General features: G+C 40.4%; 1 protein-coding gene across 1 annotated transcript; it reads right to left on the bottom strand.

The window, feature by feature from the left end:
• Nucleotides 1-3,553: 3,553 nt before the first annotated feature.
• LOC134010055 (uncharacterized) lies at nucleotides 3,554-7,276 on the bottom strand. Its single transcript, XM_062449920.1, has 6 exons — nucleotides 6,767-7,276; nucleotides 4,954-5,714; nucleotides 4,655-4,717; nucleotides 4,401-4,483; nucleotides 4,167-4,280; nucleotides 3,554-4,024 (listed from the first exon to the last, which is right to left on the bottom strand). Exons 1-6 carry the CDS (start codon nucleotides 6,962-6,964, stop codon nucleotides 3,651-3,653), a joined length of 1,593 nt encoding a protein of 530 aa, XP_062305904.1. The 5' UTR covers nucleotides 6,965-7,276; the 3' UTR covers nucleotides 3,554-3,650.
• Nucleotides 7,277-22,367: the final 15,091 nt, after the last annotated feature.

The raw sequence follows: 22,367 nt of genomic DNA, 5'->3' as shown, positions 1-22,367 counted from the left end.
GAATAAGGAGGACTGAGTTTTGTACATGAGAAACAAACTCACATTCAGTGATTGTTCTTTACATTTCAGATCTCCAAAGAGATGCCATGTCAGGCTGAGGATGTGGACGCATGCCAGTTCCTTTTTGCCATACCTCATTGTCTGACTCCCTACAGAGGACAGGACTGTTTGAGGCTTTATGCCAGTGAATGTGGGGCCGAAAAACCTGAGCTCCTCAGGTCAACACAATTACGCAAACATGTTGCAACTTTGTCTCAGATCTTGAACCTCAAGAATCACGAGTTGGACCAAGTTGCTACGATATTCGCGTTCATCGTGAATATTACAGACTTCCTGAGGCTACTACCCAGCTGGCCAAAATATCCAAACTGCTGCTTGCCATGGGAAAGGGTCTCTCGGAAACCTTCAAGGCAAAACACTGGACGAGATTGAAATTGAAGGTAATGCCATTTAGAGTTGTTTACATTGAAAATTAGACCTGTTTTTAGCAAATGTATGGTAGCAAAATGGAACACACATTGTGTGTAGACAATTTATAGCACTTTAACCTCATAATTCATTAAGGCAATATAATTTATTTTATTAGACAACCTAGAGTTGAGTGAGGTCGATGCTGAGAGTGAGGTCGATGCTGAGAGTGAGGTCGATGCTGAGAGTGAGGTCGGTGCTGATAGTGAGGTCGGTGCTGAGATTGAGGTCGGTGCTGAGATTGAGGTCGATGAAGGAAATCTCACATATCCACAGACTGGTAAGAACAGTGTGGTGTATATATATATATATATATTTTTTTTTTTTCTTGAATTTGTTTTATTTATGGTGATGATAATGTTAAACTTTATTACAGATTTTGAAGAAATTAAAAGAACAAAGGAATCTGTTGAGTAACCTAGCATGTATTTATTGTCACCAGATGGTTAGACTTTTAACAGTGTTACTACATGTTCTGTTGTATTCATAACCAATTTTAATTTCACTGTCAAGTCAGTAACTAAAATTTCTTACTGTTTTCTAGTATTTCAGACATATATTAAAGGGGGCGTTAATTTATATCTGAAATACTAGAAAATGGTAAGGGCCTGAATGACTTGTCCCCAGATAGCAATTGAGTGCTCATGCAAACAGACATCCACAGTTGGTTTGCATTCTACTCGTGGGCCTCTATGAAGTCATATACAAAGATGGCAAAGGGTGCCGTATGCCAATTAGATCAACGTTTCCTGGTTTATTCTGTGAAAGTCTGCTTTTGTCCAAACTTGACTGCATGTGCCAAATGAAATTCAGTCCCATGGAATTAATATTTCAGTGGAAAAGGCATATTTCAGTGGAAAAGGCATATAAGATAAGATATCTCATTATTATTAGAAGAGTAAACATTACCTTTGCACATGGCAAGTTAACCAAACTTTCTCTGTAATACTCATCTTTGTTATTTCTATGTATGTAATGAAGTATATTATATCTTATTACAGATTGTGCAGGACTGTTGATGGCTTGCACTTCAAAATAAAAGCACTTATCATATCATTCACAATGACAAATCAACTTATAAGCAAATAATGTTCCACCAATTCCAAAACGTTGTTCCAGCCTAGGTGCTTTACAGTGAATTTATTTGTTATTTATTATTTATCCATCAGTTGCTTAACCCCATAAAGGAGCATCTTGGACTTCACCGTATTTAACGACCCTACCTACAACAAATAAATGCTCATCCATTGTTATTTTTTTGTTTAATCCTTTCTTCATTTCAGCACAAAGTAAACACACTGATGCTAAGGCGGAAGAACCCAACAGAAGACTAAAAAAGAAGGAAAAAGAGCACAGCAGAAAAAAGAACACGAAGAAACATTCTGGTAAATGCGAAAACACATACTCAAGTCACTAAACACCAAGTTACTGACAGGTACTGAAGAATGGTAAAAAGAAATTATCCATACCACCCAAAGGCAATATGATGACCATTCTCTTATTTCTGCAAGATACTGTTTATACTACTTTCTCTATGCCAATTTTAATCCGTAATGCATTCTCAGTTATATTTTTTCAAAATACAAAGCACCAAAAAACAGTAATTAGCAAAGCAATGGGAATATATATTTTCTAATTTGCTGCACCTGTAGAAAAAAATATTTTTGTGAAGTCAGTAAAATGGTACTGAGTGGGATTAGCCTGGGTGCCAGCCCAATTTAGCCCCGCCCACAAAGAAATTGGGTTGGGTCTGGGGTCGCTAGTTTTGGGAAAAACTATATCTGAACAGGAGCTGTTCGGAGCTGTTTACAGTGGAGTTTTTTTCCATTAATGATTTATTTGTCTTTTTTCTAGTATCTCTGGAAAGTGCCAGGAGAGCAAAAAAGCATCTATGGTCTCCCATGGAGGTTGCCGCAGTCATGAGACATTTTGGCGAACACATCAAAAAAGGGAAACTGGCCACTATGATTGAATGCAAGAAGGCTGAAGATCCTGCTCTGGCTGGTCGCTCTATTCAAAACATAAGGGATTTTGTAAGGAATCGGGGCGTAACTTTGAAAAGAAAAGAAAATCCTGGATAGAATATGGGAATGTGATGAATTGTCCATCAGTGATATCATCAGGACACATGGGATATTAAGGGTGAGACCAGAAGTAATCTCTGTGTTCTGATGATATCACTGGTGGACAATTTAAATATTTCATCTTGTGGAGGCAGGAGGAGGGCTGACCGTGTTCCAGTTATAATGGCAAACTGGCTGTTCAACAGAATATATAAACATTTTACAGTATATATTGTTTGGTGTGGATCGGTTACTGTACTGTCCATACAAAAACATTCAGTTTTATTTTTACTGTGAGACAATGGGTACGTTCATCTTGTTAACTCAATTTGTTTGTTTAATATGTCTGTTTTATTTAACAGTAGACATGCATAATTTCATTTTGCCATTTATAAATGTTCCTTTCTGTTCACAAATAGGATTCTGTTGCTCTGATACTTACGGTGCGTGTCAACTACAGCGGAGCGGCGCGTTGGTGTCGGCTTCCAATTCATTTCCAATGAAATTGGGCGTTGACGCTTGCGTAGGGCATTGGGAGCGTCAACGCCCGGTTTCATTGAAAATGAATTGAAAGCCGACACCAACGCGCCGCCCGCTCCGCTGTAGTGGACACGCAGGGTTAGTGAAGGCGCTGTAAAATCCAGTCTAATACTTTCTGTTTATTCATATTCCATTTATCCATGTTTGGCCTTTTTAATACACAGAAACGTAACGTTTGTGCATGTGTATGGTCCTGATAAATAAATTTGGTCCTGGCAATTACTCTTTGTGTCATGGGCGGAGCTAAGTACCTCATTATCTTTTGTCCTCTTAATACAGCATTGCGTCAGGTTGTTGTATCTTGAGTTCTGATGTGTGTATCTACATTTTGAAGTGAGATTTGTGTTGTATGGCTCAAACTTTTGAAGATTTACTACATCTTTCTAGCATAAATGGAAAGAGGTGTCCGTTTAGTGTTGCAAAAAACGGGTATGAAAAAATTGTCCCTCTAATTCACCAACACCAGTATGTGTGTGTGTGTGTATGTGTGGAAGTAGCACAGGATTTGGGTGTGTGGGTGTGTGTGTGTGGAAGTAGCACAGGACATTTTGTGTGTGTGTGTGTGTACTGTACTTCAGTTCAATCAAATGTCATGAAGTCCTTGTTCAACTTGAGGAGAAGTTGGTTCTCAAAATTCTGTGAATGAATTGATCCCCTTCTTGGGGTGAAAAGCAAACCGGCAATGCTAAAAAGCCTTTCACACGCTGCTGAAGCTGGCAGGGCTGTGTTGAGCTTTAGTGAGAGGTTACGCACAGCTGGATAGGGGGCCAGTGTATTCACTCCATCAGCTGTAGCGGCTAGGTATCCATCAAGTTGCTTACTTATCTCATGGGAATGTGTCTGCTTGACATTGGAGAAGAAGTCATCATCTTCATCAGAAGAGGATGCTGTGGTACCAGGAGACCGAAGACCTTCATCGTGTTCTGGCAGATGTGTCTTGATGTAACTAAGGCCTTGATTAGAAACAGCAGAATCACACCAACAAACACACATTTTTGTTATTATTACTCTAAGTAAGCAACTGCATAGAATCATTGTTGGATGTAAAGGTTTTTGAAAAAACAAGCAAACAAACAAAAAAAACGTTTTCCTTACCAAGCTGTAGGACTGTGTCATTGCTGGTCCAGGAGGTTTTGAACCTTGGAACAAGTATGGCTGCTGCAATTAGCTCTGGCTCTGACATCATGCTCTCAAACCGCTTCCTCAAACCTTCAAGAAGAGCATCAACAAGTGGCTTGCAAAATCTGAGTGACGGTCTGGACTTTTCAAGCTTGGTTGTGAGGGTGGTGATTGTCGGGAGCAGCCAGCCCATCTGAACGTTGACTTCACCTTGTAGTATGTTCAAGGACTTCGCAACTGGACTCATGGTGGTGACATATTCCCCTAAAAAGGCTATGTCAGCCGGACTGTACCTAATAGAAACAGAAGAAAATAAACAAACACATATTTCAACAAAATGTATACAGAACCACTGTGCAATGCTGGACATTTATTAATTTGTTTATGTACCTACAGAAGATAATGTGGTAAGCATTATTCTAACAAATTAAGAACACAATTATACATTAACATAAGCTACTTACATTGGAACATTGAGTGCAGCACAGACTGTTCTCAGAGACCCCTGTCCTTGGTCTCTAATGATTCTGACCACACGTTCCACGGCCATGAAAGACGAGTTCCATCGAGTTGAATTAGGCTGTACCAAGTGAAGCTTACAGTGTTCCTCTATAAGCTCTGCATTTTGAGGAGACTTCGATGCTTTATTCCAGAGTGCCTGACACTTAGAAAAGGCTGATCTGGACAATTTCTTGTAAGCTTCTGTCATATTAGCCCGATCAACATCGACTGTGGAAACTAAATTAGTAAGTGACATGCACACCGATGATGTTTCGGCAGCTGATACTGAAGCCCATCATCTTCCTCCAGAATGGCTTCCACATCAATGAGTTCCACCTCTTCTTCACCATCAGATGCATCACAATCTTCTCCTACTTCTTCTTCGATTGTGCCTTCTGCAACTAACTCTTCATTGTTATTTTCGTCCTGCTGACCAAAGATGCAGAACGCGTTGACGAAATTCGACCCGTTGTCTGTTGTAGTTCTAACAACCTTTAGACTTATTTCATACTCTGCATGAATGTCGGTCAAAACAGCTGCCAAGGCATCGAATGTGTGGGAGCCCCTCAGTTGACGGCAAGCAAGGGCAGCTGAACGGCGTTCAAAACTGCAAGGATCGAGCCAGTGGGCTGTTACACCTATAAAGCTCCTTCTCCTGGCCGTCCAACAATTAGTAGTGGTGGCAATGTATGGTACCTTTTTCATTTCTTTCTTGAGACTTTCTTTCATTTTAGATGTAGCTGAATCAATCTTACGCCGCACAGTTGTGCGGGACATGACAGCACTTCTCGGTTGCAATTCTACAATAAGGTCTTGAAAGGATGGTTTCTCAAGCAGGGAGAGGGGCTGGAGACCTTGAACGATGAAGCGGAGGATAGCCCGATCAACCGTCTTCTGAGACACCTGCTTGGTCTCCAACAGCTTCAGTTGCTTCGCCTTGAAGCCTGTTCCACCTTCTGATGGCCTCTTGCAGGCTGTTGAAGTCAGTTGACAGTATTCCTCCAGATGTGTCTCATGCCTTCTCTGTAAAACACAGTATAATATTTCAGTTTACACTATAAAAAACTAATAAATATTAGAAAAGATACCCATCATGTAGTCTACATAGCAGTATTATTAATTATGAAGTGCTGGTTGTTCATAATTTTCCAATGGCTCCAGTCTAACTTTTTAATTGGTTTTACTGGTGCAACTAACTTTAATTTACGGGGACCAGCAAACGGATGCAAACACATGTATAGTCAAAAAAGAGAGAGGTAATTGAAGCCCTCGCCCCGCGGCAAATATCCATATAATCAGGATGCTACTGAGGCACACATGCACACTGCCACACACACGCACAGTCTCTAGGTCCCTCTCCCTCTCTGTCGTGCGCGCGCTACACAAATGCTAACGCGGTTTGGAGCACGTCTGTTTCGTGTGCGCGGTCTTGCTAGCTCGCTGTAGATTCCGGTAGAGCAAAGTATTTAGGTGCTTCTGTCTTTCTAACAAGTCCTGCAATATTAGGTCAGGCAAATACAAGACTTTGGGTAGAATATCTCTCATGTATTCAAACACTATTGTAATCCTGTCTAGGCCAGCTGAACTGTTACTTTTTAAAAAGCCAAATAGCCCCTTAGACTAAACTGTAGGGCTAGCTCTAGTTATTCACTCCGGTGAAACAAGAGAGCTGAAATGCCCTGCTTGCAACTAGCATAGTCAACGACTGAACTAATTAGGCTTTTACTTTTGTATGGTAAAAAAGACGTTTCATACTCGATCTTAGACTAGAAAAGATACACTGTATGTTCTTTCTATTTGTCAGGGGCATGTCAAAACATGAAGCTGAAAGGACTTAAGTTGATTATCTGTGTTACACGATTAGCTTGCCTCGGCTTATGCTAACTATTGTCAGGCTAAAGTTAGCTATCTGAATGGCTAGCTACAGGTGGCAAATTGGCGGGTGCATGTGGCTTCGACTACTCAAACGTAACCGAGAATGGCTAGATGCGATAATGCAGCTTTTTACAATCATTTAGTGCACTTTCCTGTAGCTAGAATCTAGCTTAGAAATTTAAGGAAGTTGAATGTACTACCTTGACATGCTTCCGCAAGTTGGAGGATGAATTTTTGTAGGTGGTGATGAAGTTCTGTTTTGGTAAACAGAGCAAACACTTGAAACGAAAACTATCATTCACTTGTTCGGAAAATTTAAATAGGCTGGCGAGGTGGGGCCACGGGTTAACACATTCCCGGGATGGACCTGCTTCGTCTTCTTCCATTGTTTCGTCCATGGTTAACGTCTCTCATCTAATCTGACAGTTGACTTTGGCGGAAAACTGAAGGTGATTGCTGATTGGCTGTCCCAATCAGTGGTGCCTGCACAATCCAATCACGTTTGAGAGGGAAACGACAAATTGAGGATTTAAAAAAATAAATAATATTTGAAGTAACGTCTACTCACGGTTATGGATAGAAATGTAGCGGAGTAAAGAGTACAATATTTGCCTCTCAAATGTACTTGAGTAAAGTCGTGAGTACTCCCCAAGAATGATACTCGAGTAAAGTACAGATCCCTCAAAATTGTACTTAAGTACTGTACTCAAGTAAATGTACTCCGTTACTGTCCGGCTCTGCTCTCCAGATATACAAAAGGTACAATAACTGCTGGTGTCTGAAAACATAGAGTTACATTAACAGGGTACATTTTATGTAGTATTTTGTCTCCAATATGTGTTCTCCAAAAAAAATAACTTTTAGGGATTATTTTATTTGTTTTTTGAAAGATATTTCGTACATGTTCATTGTTGCATCGTCTGTCTGTAATTTCGAATCCATCTAGAATGAATAAGGGTAAGCGAAGTTCGACGGTCTCATGACTCAAATGGTTCTAAGTTGTGTTAAATCAGAGGGAATAACACAAAGTACAGATTTAAATGATTTAGGTAGAATGGGAAATTTGTTCACAGTTATAAATTGACCATAGAACCTATGGTCCTGATAGGTACCAGACCTATCAAACAGTTGGACAACATATGAGATACCCTTCTGATGCCATTTAGGCAAAAACAAATATTTACCTTTAGTAGTGACATCGATATTGTTCCAGAGCAATGCTTTATGAGGAGAGAAATTGTGAACAAATGATCATTTCCAAAAAAAAAGTCCACCAACTTTTTTGAAGATATGATTAGGGATGAAATACCACAACGATGAAGATCTTTTAAGCCAATTAACTCTAAAAAGATTTATTGTATCACTGAAATCTAAGACATCTAATCCACCTTCCTCTTTAGTAGGCGTTTATTTAGTTTGTGAGGTCTATTTTTCCAAATGAAATAAAAAAAAATCTTGTTTATCTCTTTTATTGTTATATCACTGACATACAATGAAAGAGATGAGTATACAAAGCGAGAGAGCCCTTCTGCTTTCGAAAGGAGGACCCTACCAATAATTGAAAGGTCTCTGAAGCCATAGGTTAAATATATTTTTGGCTTTATGAACTTTATTTAAAGAATTGTGTTGCTGTCTAATTAAGGGATTCTTAGAAATGTTTATCTGGGCATTCATTAAAGTCACCACAACAAAATCTATAAGCATCTCGATATTTAGTTTGAAAAACTAAATAGACTTACCAACTAGTGGTAGTAGAACTTAGCTGAGTTAAGTAAGCTACTGCAAAGGTGAGGCAGTAATGAACAATATAACAATCTTGGGAACACAGAATGTTTTCTATTTTTTATTTTTCCTTCCATCGGATAAGACTATACAAAGGTCTTAAACAGGATGACGAGATGTTCAAGATACTTCCGGGGAATCAACCCTTTTTCCATTGTTTTTCCAATGTTATGAAAGGGACCTCTGAAATACGCTTGTTGTCCATCTTCTCTTGCTTTTTTTAGCATAGACCAAAGCTTCTCTCTTGATGCACGGTTCTCCGGTGACAAGGCTTCCGATAGACAAAGATTATTATCTGCCAAACCTGATCCCGTAGGCGGCGTAGTACAAATAAGATTACAATTGATCAGTGGGAGCCTTCGAGCCTTCTCTGGCCAAGGCGGTGAGCAACGTCTATCCCTTCTTTCAGTTGAGGAGAATTGGAGCCATCTTTCCCAGTATGTCAACTACCAGCGACCTAACATCCTCCCCATCTCTTTCTTTGATTCCATGTCATTTCAAGGACCATTTTCGGCTGTAGCGCTGACACTGCTATTTCTGGTTTAAGAGACGTGTTTTCTGTTTTCAGTGAGTGAACCTCTTTTTCCATGCGCTTCGTATCTTGTTTTTTGCTTAGCTACGTCTGATGTCAATTGCTGAATGGTAGTTTTTTTTATGGTGGTTTCAATGGCATATCCGGGAGTGGGATAAAGAGAGTGTCCATCTGTGCTTTAGGAGTAGTTTCAGACCGGTAATTGTCTTCTAGTTGGCGTTATTTTCTCATCTTCCATTAGATATTAAAGGTTGGTAAATATATATATATATATTTGATAAATATGCCTTAAACTGAGTGTACATTCTTGGTTTTAAAAGTTTAACATGTCATTTATTATAGGTGAACATGTCAGACATCCCAACTCTCCCGGAAGTTCCGGGAGTCTCCCGCATTTTAATAGCTGCTCCCTGATGCCCGCAAATTCTATACAAAATCCCGCAAATCTTTTTGTTTTAGAGCGAGCGAGAGACAGTTCAATGTTAATTTCTGGTAGACGGGCTCTGGGGGGGAGGGGAGGGGAGGGGGGGGTAGTAGCCGGTGAAGCCACCTCCCTGAAATGAGTTTTTGCAGGTTGGGATGTCTGATGTGGTTTATTAGCCTAGTTTGTGAACATGTCGTATATCGGAGGTGGAGCTGCATGCTAACTGGCTAATGTTAGCACGGACTTGTGTAGTACATGTTATTTTAACTTAACAAACTTAAGTGATCTATAAAATATCCACTTTAAATGGTCTTGCTGTTAGTAAACTTGCCAGATTTTCATCCATGGAGCTGGCACAATGAAATGGTTTCAGCTATGGAGCTAGTATGACGTAGCCTGGCTCTGCCCTCCTACGTATTTCCGCGTAATTTTCATTTTGCTTCTGTACTGCGTCTGGGCTTGAGGTATATTGGTCAGATGTCTCCGGTAAAACTTTTACCGGTCCAATCAGCGAATAGAGGGAGTGGCTGAGAACGATGACGTTGATGTTGTGCGCTAGTTTGAGTTGTAGTTACCTAATGGCGGCGGAGAAAGATGTAAGCGAAGCCATTTGGTACATTGTGGCAATGCTGCCGAATATCCAGAAGTTAAAGCCGGAGCAAGAACAATCTTTGATCCCTACGGGGTTCGTTTGATTTTCCAGCTAGCTCCGTTAGTGGTGAAGGAGTTGGCTAAGGCGAACGCTAGCGATTGGTTATGCCAGATCCAGAGTGGCTCTGGGCAGATCCAATAGTTTTAAACTTCAACAGAGTACCCGCCTTCAAGGAAGTTAACGCTTGTCAATGGATCGAGCCCAGACAAATGCAATGTACAGAGAGTATGGTTAGGACCAGGCTAAGTATGAGGGGCCCTTTAGGGAATATTTCAGACTGTCGCAGGGCTCTCAAGTTTTATCAAAAGTTGTTATGAAATCAAATAAACATGACCAATTCCCAGAAGTTATTCCTTTCGGTCAACACCTAGCCTACTAAGTGAAAACAAAACCCAAGTCTGTCGATGCAGGCCTGTTGCATTGCTCGTGTATGTTAACCCTCAGCATGAAATGGCTGCTTCACTCCATAGGCAAAACATGGTGCAACAGTTACCTCGTGGGTTCGTTGAGTATCACGACGGCTGTCCAGAAGAATGTTAGCAGAGTTTGTTGAGTAGCTTGTCGGTGTCCAGAAGAATGTTAGCAGAGTTTGTTGAGTAGCTTGTCGGTATCCAGAAGAATATTAGCAGAGTTCGTTGAGTAGCTCGACTGTGCCCCGAATAATGGAAGGTTTCATAAACTTGGCTATCCGTTGAATTCTGTACTTTTCCAGTCTGACGCAGTTCCTTAATCACTTGTAACCTACTGCTGATTTGTCTGTTCGACAGCTCGCAGATTACATTATTGTTCACAATATGTTCACCTAGTTGGTAACTCATCTGTGTCACTTCACTCCAATGTCCTAGAGTTGAAGTTTATAATGACTCCGACACTTTAACCAAACTCTTATTATTCATACATGTGTACACAGCATAATGCAGCACTCCACACACATGTGCTCCAGTGTCCATCTGATGAAATTCACCCACTGCATTTTCTCATCTTGTTGTCCTTTTCTCCAAGGGCAGCCAGGAGCAGCACCTGGGGGCCAGGTCCAAGTGCTTAACCGTATTCTGGCCAGGGACAAGCAGGAGAGCATCTGCTCTGCATGTTTTTTCTGTATTGGGGTTATCAGCGGAGGAACCCCATGTGAGCATGGGGAGAACATGCAAATCACAAGCAGAATCACAGGCACAAACATCACGAGCACTGCGCTATAATTCCAGGAATCTATGTTTGTGTGTCACACACTGTGCACTAGTGGCTTCTAATCTGCCCAGGTAAAAAATAAATATGCTACGTATACAAAGTTTTAGCATACTTAAGTATACTTGAAGACTGATTAATCTTCAGTATATGTTATTGAATGATTAATTAATTTGAAGTGTTCTATTTTGGAACAACTAATTTTGTACTAAATATATTTTAGTTGGAATTAAATTGTAGAAAAGCACAATTTAAAGTGTATTAAGTGTACTTTTATGTGCTAAAGTGGAACAACTTCAAGTATACTTTGTAGACTTTAAGTATATGGCTGTGTATGTACTAATATTCATGTTTGATAAGCGAACATCAAGTATACCTTCTATGTGTTAGAGTTACATTTAAAATGTATTCTGAGTGTCTTACAAATATATAAGCATTATACTATTAATATATTATTATTGCGGTTATAGCATGCTTATTTTTACTTTTGGCTTAATAATAAGAAATTAATAAGAAAGTACTTTACAGCTTATCAATATACTTAATTATTGCTCTGCTCTGGTACTTTATGCATTATATAGGTATTTATTGGAATTTAAGTCAAGCCCCCCCAGAATGAACACTTCGTGTAAATCGGAGTACAAGCCGCAATGGAATACAAGTCGCACTTTCAATGCAAACGTTACCATAACACAGCCAACGTTGAGCGGTCCTATGGTAACGATGGTTTCCAGCTTGGATAGCTATCTAACTAGACAACATTCCCAATCAGGGTGAACACTCAAATTATCTAAACTATAGACCATAGCATTACACATATCAAAACAAAACGAACACAACAATAGAACTCCAAACAATGCTTATTTAACCAAGCTAATGCCCTTAACTTAGTAGCTTTTCAGCTTGCCGCAGGGCATTCTGGGTACCAAGAGCAATGCACGATAGGCGATCTTACAGCATTGTGTAACACACTTTGGTTGTGTATAGTATCTCCAGAAATAAAGCCAAGTCACTCCTTTAGTGGCAGAATCCACAAAATTATTTTAGTTAAGTTTAGCTAGCTTGCAAATCATGAGGCTAGCCTATTGTAGCAGACCTTTCTATTTGACAACGGACAAGGGTGTTTTGTCCCTCGGGAGTTGCCGTAGGCTTGATGCTGAAACCATTACGTGAAATCAGTGAGGGCTGTTTGAATGGCTATCAGACCCTCCAGGAATTCGCGATGTTACGATCGCACCAATTCACGCAAATTCAACGATTCCCCGCGAATTCAGCGCAAATTTTAACCAATCACCGCAATTTTCCCGCAACTTTGACCAATCATCGTCGTCTCCCACAACTCTCTCCAGTAGGGGTTAAATCCAGTGTTGCGCCTGCTCTACGCGTTCATTGAACGAAAGTTCATGAACTTGTTCATAATTTTGGTGAACATACTGTATTACTGCCTGATGAACGATACTGTGAACGCGTTCATTCTGGTGTCTGTGAACTCTTTCACTCTTTTTAAATTTGTTCAATCAGGTGCCAGATTTCTAGACTTCCAGGCGAAAAACACACCGTTAACAGTCCTGTATCCAGGGTTGCCCAACCAGTCAATCGCTGCATGTGCTTTCTTCTACTGTCTATGCCTGGCAAGCGTGAGAGCGCCGAAGTTGAGTAGAGGCCGAGAGCGGTATTGCAGACAGATTTCAATCTTTTTTGTTAAAAAAGGGAGATTCCTCCCTTCAATGCGAATCCTGGTTGGATAAGGATTAAAAATTGGATATTATCAAAATTGGCATGTTGGTAAGGTTATTTAGGGGACCATTTCTCAATGGTTTTATTAGGGTGACCAGATTTGAGTTTGTGAAAAAGAGGACACTTCGTCGGCGGCATGCAATACACGAAGTGTATTGCATGCCGCACTATCTGATTAAAATGACAATTCTCTCTACAGTCAGTGCTCGCGCAAGTAGGTGGAACGTAAGGGAGATACCCTTTCCAAAACTTGTAAGGGCATAATAATTTAGTTTGTGAAAGACCCAGAAAAACACAAATATCCGATGAGGCAAAATCCCGGACAATTTTGGAATCCCTGCAGGACGCATTTTTTAGGTCTCGAAAAGAGGACACGTCCGGGTAAAAGAGGACACGTCCGGGTAAAAGAGGACGTCTGTTCACCCTAGTTTTATTCTTTAATGAATGTTTGTTAATTACTTAATTTTCAACCAATAACTCAATTAAAATTACAAAGAGGGAAATTCGCAACTTTTTATCGCAACTTTCACTTGCTCCCGCAATTTCATCGCAACAAACACCTAAAAAAAACGCAACTTTCATCGCAACTTTTTGGAAAAGCTCCCACGAAATCAGGAATTTTTGCCCGCAACTATCACAAAAAAGGCCCGCTAAATCCTGGGGGGACTGGGCTATGTCAAGAAGAGCAGTGGTAAAATACAAGTTTTGAAAAGAGACCACGTCCGTGTCTTATTGTCCACACGATCAATTATATCTAAAACAAACTTACAAAGAGCTCGGTTACACTACCAAAGTTGAATTAGTAATGTTAGCGATGCTAGCGTTAGCTTGCTAGCTAGCCTATAACATTTCACTGGGTCTTGTAGCTGTTTGATTCACTGAAATTATTATAAAATGTTATGTTCTACTAGCCATTTGCCTACTTTTGCAAGTCATTGTATTTCCAAGCCCTTATAATGTAACTGAGACGACACAGAAAATAATTCCTCATTCAAGTAATAAGTCCCCGTTCAAGTGTTGAGCATTAAATAGAGATCTTGAAATATAAATAGAAATAAGCCGCTTCGAAATAGAAGCCGCACAAGAAAACTGTAAAAAAAAAAAAGGTACTTTACTCTACTACACACTACAGTACAGCAAATGTATTAGGCTACCAGTACACTGAAGGCTGAATTAATGAAGGGACTTTCGAAAGTAACTTAAAATAGCCTAACATTTCAGCATATTAAAATGTTTATTTTTAAAGTAATGTTACGCGCACGCCTAGTGGCAGGGTGAGAGAGAGGTTCATAATCTTTTCTCGGGAGTAACTTTTAAATATAACACTTTAGTGGCGCGGCGGCCTTGCACATGGTGGTGATTGGGAAAGGGGAGTGGAACGGGGTCCTGATTGGGGCCCAGGTAATTAAGGGGAGGAGTTTATTATTTTTGAACTCCCGGATGGCGGAAAGATGGGGGGAACCTCAGAGCTGTTATGAGAGAACTTCACCGTCGATTCCGACCGGGCTTAATGTACCGACCATCCATAAACTGATCAACTCTACGAACCGCGAGCGAGCTGTCCGCCGACCTGAACGGCGGCTTGGGCTGTCCTGGAGACCGAGGTGGGAGTCTACCGGGCTGGGGTGAGTGTTCCCGTTTCTCCTTTCACTCTTCACCTGTCTGGGCCCCCCGCGGTTAGCTGTAGCATCGGTTTCCGTCGAGGAAGATACCCCCTAGACAACGACGACCGTAACAGTAAGCCTTAAGTGCATTGTTACAAAGATTATTTTTAGCTTGCATTTCAAAATATACAAATAATATGTTTAAAAACAAAGTTCCAGTTGTACACTTTAGAAATTACATATACGTTTTACTTAAAGTATATATTTTTAATAATGTATTTACTAAAAGTGTACTGTAGTACAATTTTTTTAAAGTGTGTTCAAAGTATTAATGTTAAAATTGGTAGTATACTTTTTATATATTCACAGATAGTACACTTTTTCTTAGTATATTTAAAATGTACTATTGAAAATGTGAATATGCATGAAATACTCTAAAGTATACTTTTTTTTCACCTGGGTGGCATCAGTGGAGGGGCCAGTACAGTATATCCTGAGCAGAGTTTGAATGCATGCTTGCTTAAAACCTACCTTTTTAATTGTTAATTTAATTAGGATTCTTCCGTTAGGAGGAAACCTATTGTGTTTGTTCGTATTCTTATTATTCTAGTAACCTATTATGCCCAATAACTCAAGATCTCCTTAGTAAAAAGTTAAACAATGTGGCACATTGATACAACAGGTTTCCCACACCACAAATGGCCCACATTCATCAATATGGGATTCCACTAAGTCTACGGGATGTTCCCACCGCCACATAAGTCCGAACAGTCTGAAAATTGGTATGCCTTATTTCTCACAGTGAACAAAAAGCCTCAAGGACTCATAAGGTCCGCCATGATGGATTTTCAAATAAAGTGAAAATATAGGAAAGCCTACAAAAATCTTCTTCTCTTGAACCGTTGGTCCATCTTCAATTTATTTTGCAAAAATTAATACAATACAAAATGGCTGAAAGAGGCATGTTTATGTAAATGTCTCATTGCCTAAATATCAATGTGTCGATAAATCAAATGTATTTTGACTGATGTAAAAAATTTGACTGAAGGTTCAAATCCAGACACAGCCAACATTTTTCATTTGGGAATCTGACAGGAAATACATGTTTTTAGGATTCTTCCATCAGGAAGGTAAAACCCTCTACTTTGTAATTCTTTTAATAATTTGCCATTTTGAACTTTGGCCAAACCTGACTCTACCCAACAACATCATCCATTAGTAGAAACTCTTTCTTTTTTATGTAGACACAGAACCTCCTTCTTAACAACAGCATTTATAACTTAGTTGATGTAGACATTGACCTGTGTGCAAAGGGTTAGAGGTCCAAATCCAGCCATTATTTTTTGTTGATGGAAATAAATTGTTTTTACATTTACATTTATTCATTTAGCAGACACTTTTATCCAAAGCGACTTCCAAGAGAGAGCTTTACAAAGTGCATAGGTCACTGATCATAACAACGAGATAGCCACAAAACATTGCGAGTAGCCAAAACATGAAGCACACATTGTGAACAACCAAAGTAAGTGCCCAAAGGGAAGAACCATAAGAGCATGTAGTTAAACAAGTTACAATTAAACAATATGAACTGCTATAAGTGCAAGTGTACCTGTGGAAAAAAAGACAAGCAACAATAATAAAAAAACAATATATCACAGCGAGTACAAACAATTTTAAATCAGTTACCACTAACCACAAGAGCAACAAGTCTCTGAGCAAGAGTCATTGTGATCCTTGAGGAAACTAACATCGGGTCAAGCGAACCATTCCTAAGTACCGTTGTACTCCCGGAACAAGTGCGTCTTGAGCCTTTCTTGAAGGTGGAGAGACAGTCAGTGTCTCTGATGGAGGTGGGGAGTTGATTCCACCACTGGGGGGCCAGACAGGAGAAGAGCTTGTGTTGGGACCGGGCGGTCTTGAGCGGTGGGACCACCAGGCGGTTGTCTGAAGAAGACCGTAGGTGACGGGTGGGGGTGTAAGGCTGCAGGAGAGACTTGACTTTGTTTTTAGGATTACTCCATTGGGAGGGTTTAACCCTAAAGGCCGAATTATACTTCTCCGACACCGTTACGGACCGACGGAAGGACGGAGTCGGACGGATTGGTTGAATTTATAGTACTCCGTAGGCTGTGGGTGCTGAAAACAATTCACCGCCAGAAGAGTAGGTGGCGCAACGGTTTTTCGTCGTCGTCGAGTGTTTATTTACCTAGGTTATCAAGAAGTCGGAGCAAATGTACAAATTAGCCGTTTCATCAATAAAATATGCACATTTTCAGCAACTACACTGCCCATTTCTCGTCACATTTTAATTCAGATGCTGATTTACATGTACTGTTTAGCTGAAATATGAATTGTAAAAACTTACAGCAATGGCGGTCAAAGGATTCTGTTCGTCCTGTTTGTCACGGCAACCCCGCCCCTGACGCAAGCGGTTCTTAATACGGACCAATCACAGCCAAGGGGTATCTGTAAAATGACGGACGGACAGACGGATAGTCAGGAAAATCAGGAGGTGCACGTAGAGCTCTCCGAAGGGCTCGGAGAGGGCACGGAGAGGGAAATCCTTGTCGGAGAGAGCGTTCCCTGTGTCCGTCTCCGTAAAAACTGAGAAGTATAAATTGGCCTTTACTTCCTTGAAGGCGGGTACTCTGTTGAAGTTTAAAACTATTGGATCTGCCCAGAGCCACTCTGGATCTGGCATAACCAATCGCTAGTGTTCGCCTTAGCCAACTCCTTCACCACTAATGGAGCTAGCTGGAAAATCAAACGAACCCCGTGGGGATCAAAGATTGTTCTTGCTCCGGCTTTAACTTCTGGATATTCGGCAGCGTTGCCACAACGGACCGAATGGCTTTGCTCGCATCTTTCTCCGCCACCATTACGGAACTACAACACAAACTAGCGCACAACATCATCGTCATCATTCTCAGCCACTCCCTCTGTTTTCTGATTCGCCGGTAGAAAATCAACCTGAAAAATCTGACTTACGTACCTCATGGCCAGACCTATGTACAGAAGCAAAAATAAAATTGAGCGGAAGTATGTAGGAGGGCAGAGCCAGGCTACTGTAGACTCACATCGATCTGCAATCTTGTGTTTCTTCCTGATGTTCACATTCCGCACTAACACACGATCACCCACATCAATGGCAGCAGCAGTTACCTTGCTATCCCATCTTCTCTTATTAAGCAGCTGCCGCTTTTCAGCCGACTCGGTGGCTAGCTTGTAGGCGTACTTCAGTTTTTTCTTCAAATCACTCACATACTGAGAGTGGGTCTTTGGGTCATATCCAGCTGGACAAATCCCAAAGCAAAGATCTATGGGTAGGCGCGGCTGACGACCAAACATCAGAAAGAAAGGTGACTCCCCAGTAGCATCATTCCGCGTACAATTATAGGCATGTACCACGGGACGCACATATTTTCGCCAATGTTCCTTTTTCTTGTTCTCCAGTGTGCCCAAGAGATCCAAGAGAGTGCGATTAAATCTTTCCACTGGGTTTCCCCTCGGATGATAAGGTGTGGTTCTATATTTAACTCCAGCTAGCTTACATAGCTTAGCCACAATCTCAGACTCGAAATTTGCACCTTGATCACTGTGGACTCTCTTTGGGAAACCAAAATTGCATATCAGATTCTCCCACAGGATTGTTGCCACTGTTTTAGCAGTTTGGTCTTTTGTGGGAAATGCCGTAGCATATTTAGTAAAATGATCGGTGATCACTAAAACATTTCTAATGTCTCCTGAGTCTGGCTCCAGGGATAAAACATCTATACAGACCAGCTCTAATGGGGAATACACTTTTTGATATTGACCAGTAGGCGCGGCTGACGACCAAACATCAGAAAGAAAGGTGACTCCCCAGTAGCATCATTCCGCGTACAATTATAGGCATGTACCACGGGACGCACATATTTTCGCCAATGTTCCTTTTTCTTGTTCTCCAGTGTGCCCAAGAGATCCAAGAGAGTGCGATTAAATCTTTCCGTTGGGTTTCCCCTCGGATGATAAGGTGTGGTTCTATATTTAACTCCAGCTAGCTTACATAGCTTAGCCACAATCTCAGACTCGAAATTTGCACCTTGATCACTGTGGACTCTCTTTGGGAAACCAAAATTGCATATCAGATTCTCCCACAGGATTGTTGCCACTGTTTTAGCAGTTTGGTCTTTTGTGGGAAATGCCGTAGCATATTTAGTAAAATGATCGGTGATCACTAAAACATTTCTAATGTCTCCTGAGTCTGGCTCCAGGGATAAAACATCTATACAGACCAGCTCTAATGGGGAATACACTTTTTGATATTGACCAGTTTTGCTGCCTTCTGAGTCCTTGCTTTTCTTCTTAGACACCGTTCACGTTTTACATTTCTGTTCAATCGCTGCTGCCATTTTTGGCCAATAAAACCTAGCACGAGCCAGCTCCAGCGTTCTTTCATATCCCATGTGTCCTGTCTGATCATGTACTCCCTCCAACGCCCTTTCTTTGTGACTTTCAGGAACCGCAAGCTGGTTATGGCACCGCCCAACTTGGTTAGATACTTGACGATACAAGACTTTGTCGATATACTTCAGTCGAGGTCTCTCTTTCCAGAGGAGACACACATCACGACTCTCAAGGCGCTTTTCCATGCCTGATAATGTTGTGCCAGACTTCATCAGATCTATGACACGTTTAAAAGTGGCGTCCTCCCTTTGAAATCTCTGCCAGTCAGCTGCTCTTAAGCCTGGTAAGGTGGAACTCCCCGGCCATGGATCAGGCTCCTCGAGACTGTCAGGGACTGCATTCTCATCACAAAGAAGAGTTTTTACCGATGGCATGTACTCTTCATCCTCGTCTCCTGACGAGTGATCATCCCCAGTGTCATCTGTTGATTGAGTAGCTTTACTGACCACCTGATGCCGTAGGCATACTATGTTCTTCACATCTTGGTTCAGTATTTTGAAATCCTCCGGTGAGTGTAATGCCCTGTCCATCAACTGACTCACCCTCCTGTCCAAATCCTCTGACTCTTCATCATCCAGAAGGCACTCATGTGGTATCCTTGACAAGCCATCGGCGTCAATGTTCGTTTTTCCAGTCCTGTATTTTATGTCAAAGTTATACAATGAAAGTGCAGCAAGCCATCTATGTCCAGCAGCATACAGCTTGGCTGTGGTCAAAACATAGGTCAATGGGTTGTTGTCAGCTAGGACTTGGAATGACACACCATACAGATAATCGTGGAACTTTTCACATATAGCCCACTTAAGTGCCACAAACTCTAATTTGTGCACCGCACTGCAAAAACTGATTTTTAAGAAAGTAAAAAAATCCTTATTTCTAGAAAGTTTGTCTTATTTCTAGACTAAAAAGAAGAAAAATCTTGCCAAGCATATTTCACATAAGAAAAATAGTCTTATTTTGAGAAAATATATCTAACTTTTTCTTAATAAGATTTACCAACTAATATCAAGCTCAATTTAACTAGTAACAAGGTGTGGACATATTTTTTAAATTATCCCAGCAAAGGAACAAGATTATCTTCCTTATTTTAAGATTGAGACCACTTGCACAACTTCTCAATTTAAGAATCTTAGGAAATAACAGCAATTCATTTCATTTACATGACAAACATGAAAATACAGTTTAACATAACCGTTGATTGATTGGGAAAAAGGTATTAAACAGTTTTGTGTTGCCCACCACCTTCTTACCAAATACATTTCAAAACTTTCCATAACATTTCTATAACTTTTTGCCAAATTTCCATGTATATCTTATGAGCCACAGCTGTTGTAATAACAGAATAACAGCGTGCCTTTTACAACACATCAGATGAGGCTTTGTGTAGCCCAATCACATCCCCGAGGTAATATTTCATTGGGACATAGACCATATCCTTGTGAGTAAAGCTGTAATACGGAGTGAAATCTACAAGGTTATCGATAGATACCAGTTCAGTTGCTTGTGCCAAGTTTGGGATCTCTATTTGATATGCCATATAATCTCTATCATAACAAATGGTGTTGTACGGCATGAACTCAAAACAATACAATGATGAATTAATCACATAGATATTTCTTAACCCTTGTGTTATCTTCGGGTCATTCTGACCCATCAGTCATTGTGACCCACCGTCGTATTGCGACAACTTTACCGCATACAAAAACAAAGTGAAGCATTTTCTTTTAACTGTCGGGTTGTCTCAGACCCCCCACATTGCAAAGGTTAAAAGAAAATTATTTTTATTTGTTTTTGTATTGGGTAAAATTGGGTAAACACAACGATGGTTCGTTATGAACCTTTGGGTCATGTGACCCGAAGGCAGCACAAGGGTTAAAAGTCCAAATTCTGGCAGATCAGAATTAACATCACTCACAAACAATGACTTTTCCCGTATATATTTGTTGCCATTTAGATTAATCCATTTTACAGACACAGCATGGTTAACCTCATCATTTCCAAGGAAGGCTCTCGTCTTTTCTTTTAAGTATGACATGTTTCTTATTTCTGATATCGGTCCTAATGTACAATCATTTGACAAAATGGGGTGTTCAGAACTACTTGCATTCTGACAACATTCATACATTTGATTATGCCTTATTAAGGATTTGCAAACATTTTTAAAGTTTAGTTTTGAAGCCCACTGTTTGAAAAAGCAATGCTTTGATTCAAATCTCATGCACATATGACGAACCATTGGTCCCAGTAGCTTAATCTGAGATGGCACATGAATCAAATAATGTTGCTTTGGAGTGATGTTGTTATCTGGGAAAATGGTCTTCATATGTTTTAGATGCTGTTCAATAAGTGATTTCAATGTGTTGATAGTCTGTAGACCAATAACAGGAGCAAACAAAATGAACTATCTCTATCAGCTCAAGAATGAGTGTGTGGTACTCATTACCTTTAACTGAATCAATCAAAAATGGCAGAATCTTAAGTAAAACAAGCATTTGGCCTGAGGACTGCTTTAATTTATTGTCACTGGATGCTAATGTGCTGTAGCTTATAGGGCTTGGTTTATCTCTGACATCATGTGGAGAATAGGGAAATGCAAGTAATGCACTATTGAGAACATCCAAGTCAAGTTGTCCTAAAAGTACTAAGTGTTTCATCACACACTTTATTTCTAATGGGGCAATGCCTTCCAGTATTACGTGCATGATGTCTTGGGGTGTTTGTTGGATCAAGTTAAAAGCCGGGAATTCAACCAGTTTACTCCTTCTGTTGATCCCAAATGTAGTTTTTAAACTGTTTCTAAGATACTCAGTATTGGCCCTCTCAATATCACTACACTGCCGCATATGTCTCTCTATTGTTATTTCTTCAAAGTAATCCTCATCAAAATACAATGGCATGTCCTCAAATGTACATTCACACTGCCTACATTTCTTGACAGCAAAACCAACACCCTCTTTAAAACCACAAAGCTCATGCTGAGCTAAAGTGTCCCCACATATCGAAAATAATGCTCCATATATTTCACGTTCACCATTCCCAATTTGAATTCTAACAGTGCGTTTACACTGCAGCGACGCGAATCGCTTGCCATCGCTCGCCTTCCCACAGTTCACCACGCGCGGGGGCGTATCAAACTGATTAATGTAGAATTGTAGTTCTCTAAAGTCACTGTTGTAGTTGTCATGGCCAAGTGTGCAGACTTGGGTTTACGTACTCGCAACATCGATCAAAATACAACTTGTATACAAAATACAAAACTGTTTAATAGACATACACGTTGACATGTGTAAAAACATTTTATTATAGTACTCAAAGTCTCTGCTAATCTGTCGATACGACCAGGGAGTTCCAGCCGGGTTTATAGTAGTAGCCCGGCTGGAACTCCCTGGAACGTAACTTTGTTCGAGAGTACAAAGTACAAAAAAAACACCAGGAGCAC

This window comes from Osmerus eperlanus, chromosome 23 (genome assembly GCF_963692335.1).
Source record: "Osmerus eperlanus chromosome 23, fOsmEpe2.1, whole genome shotgun sequence".
Lineage (NCBI taxonomy): Eukaryota > Metazoa > Chordata > Actinopteri > Osmeriformes > Osmeridae > Osmerus > Osmerus eperlanus.
This window is presented reverse-complemented; position numbering and strand designations above follow the sequence as displayed.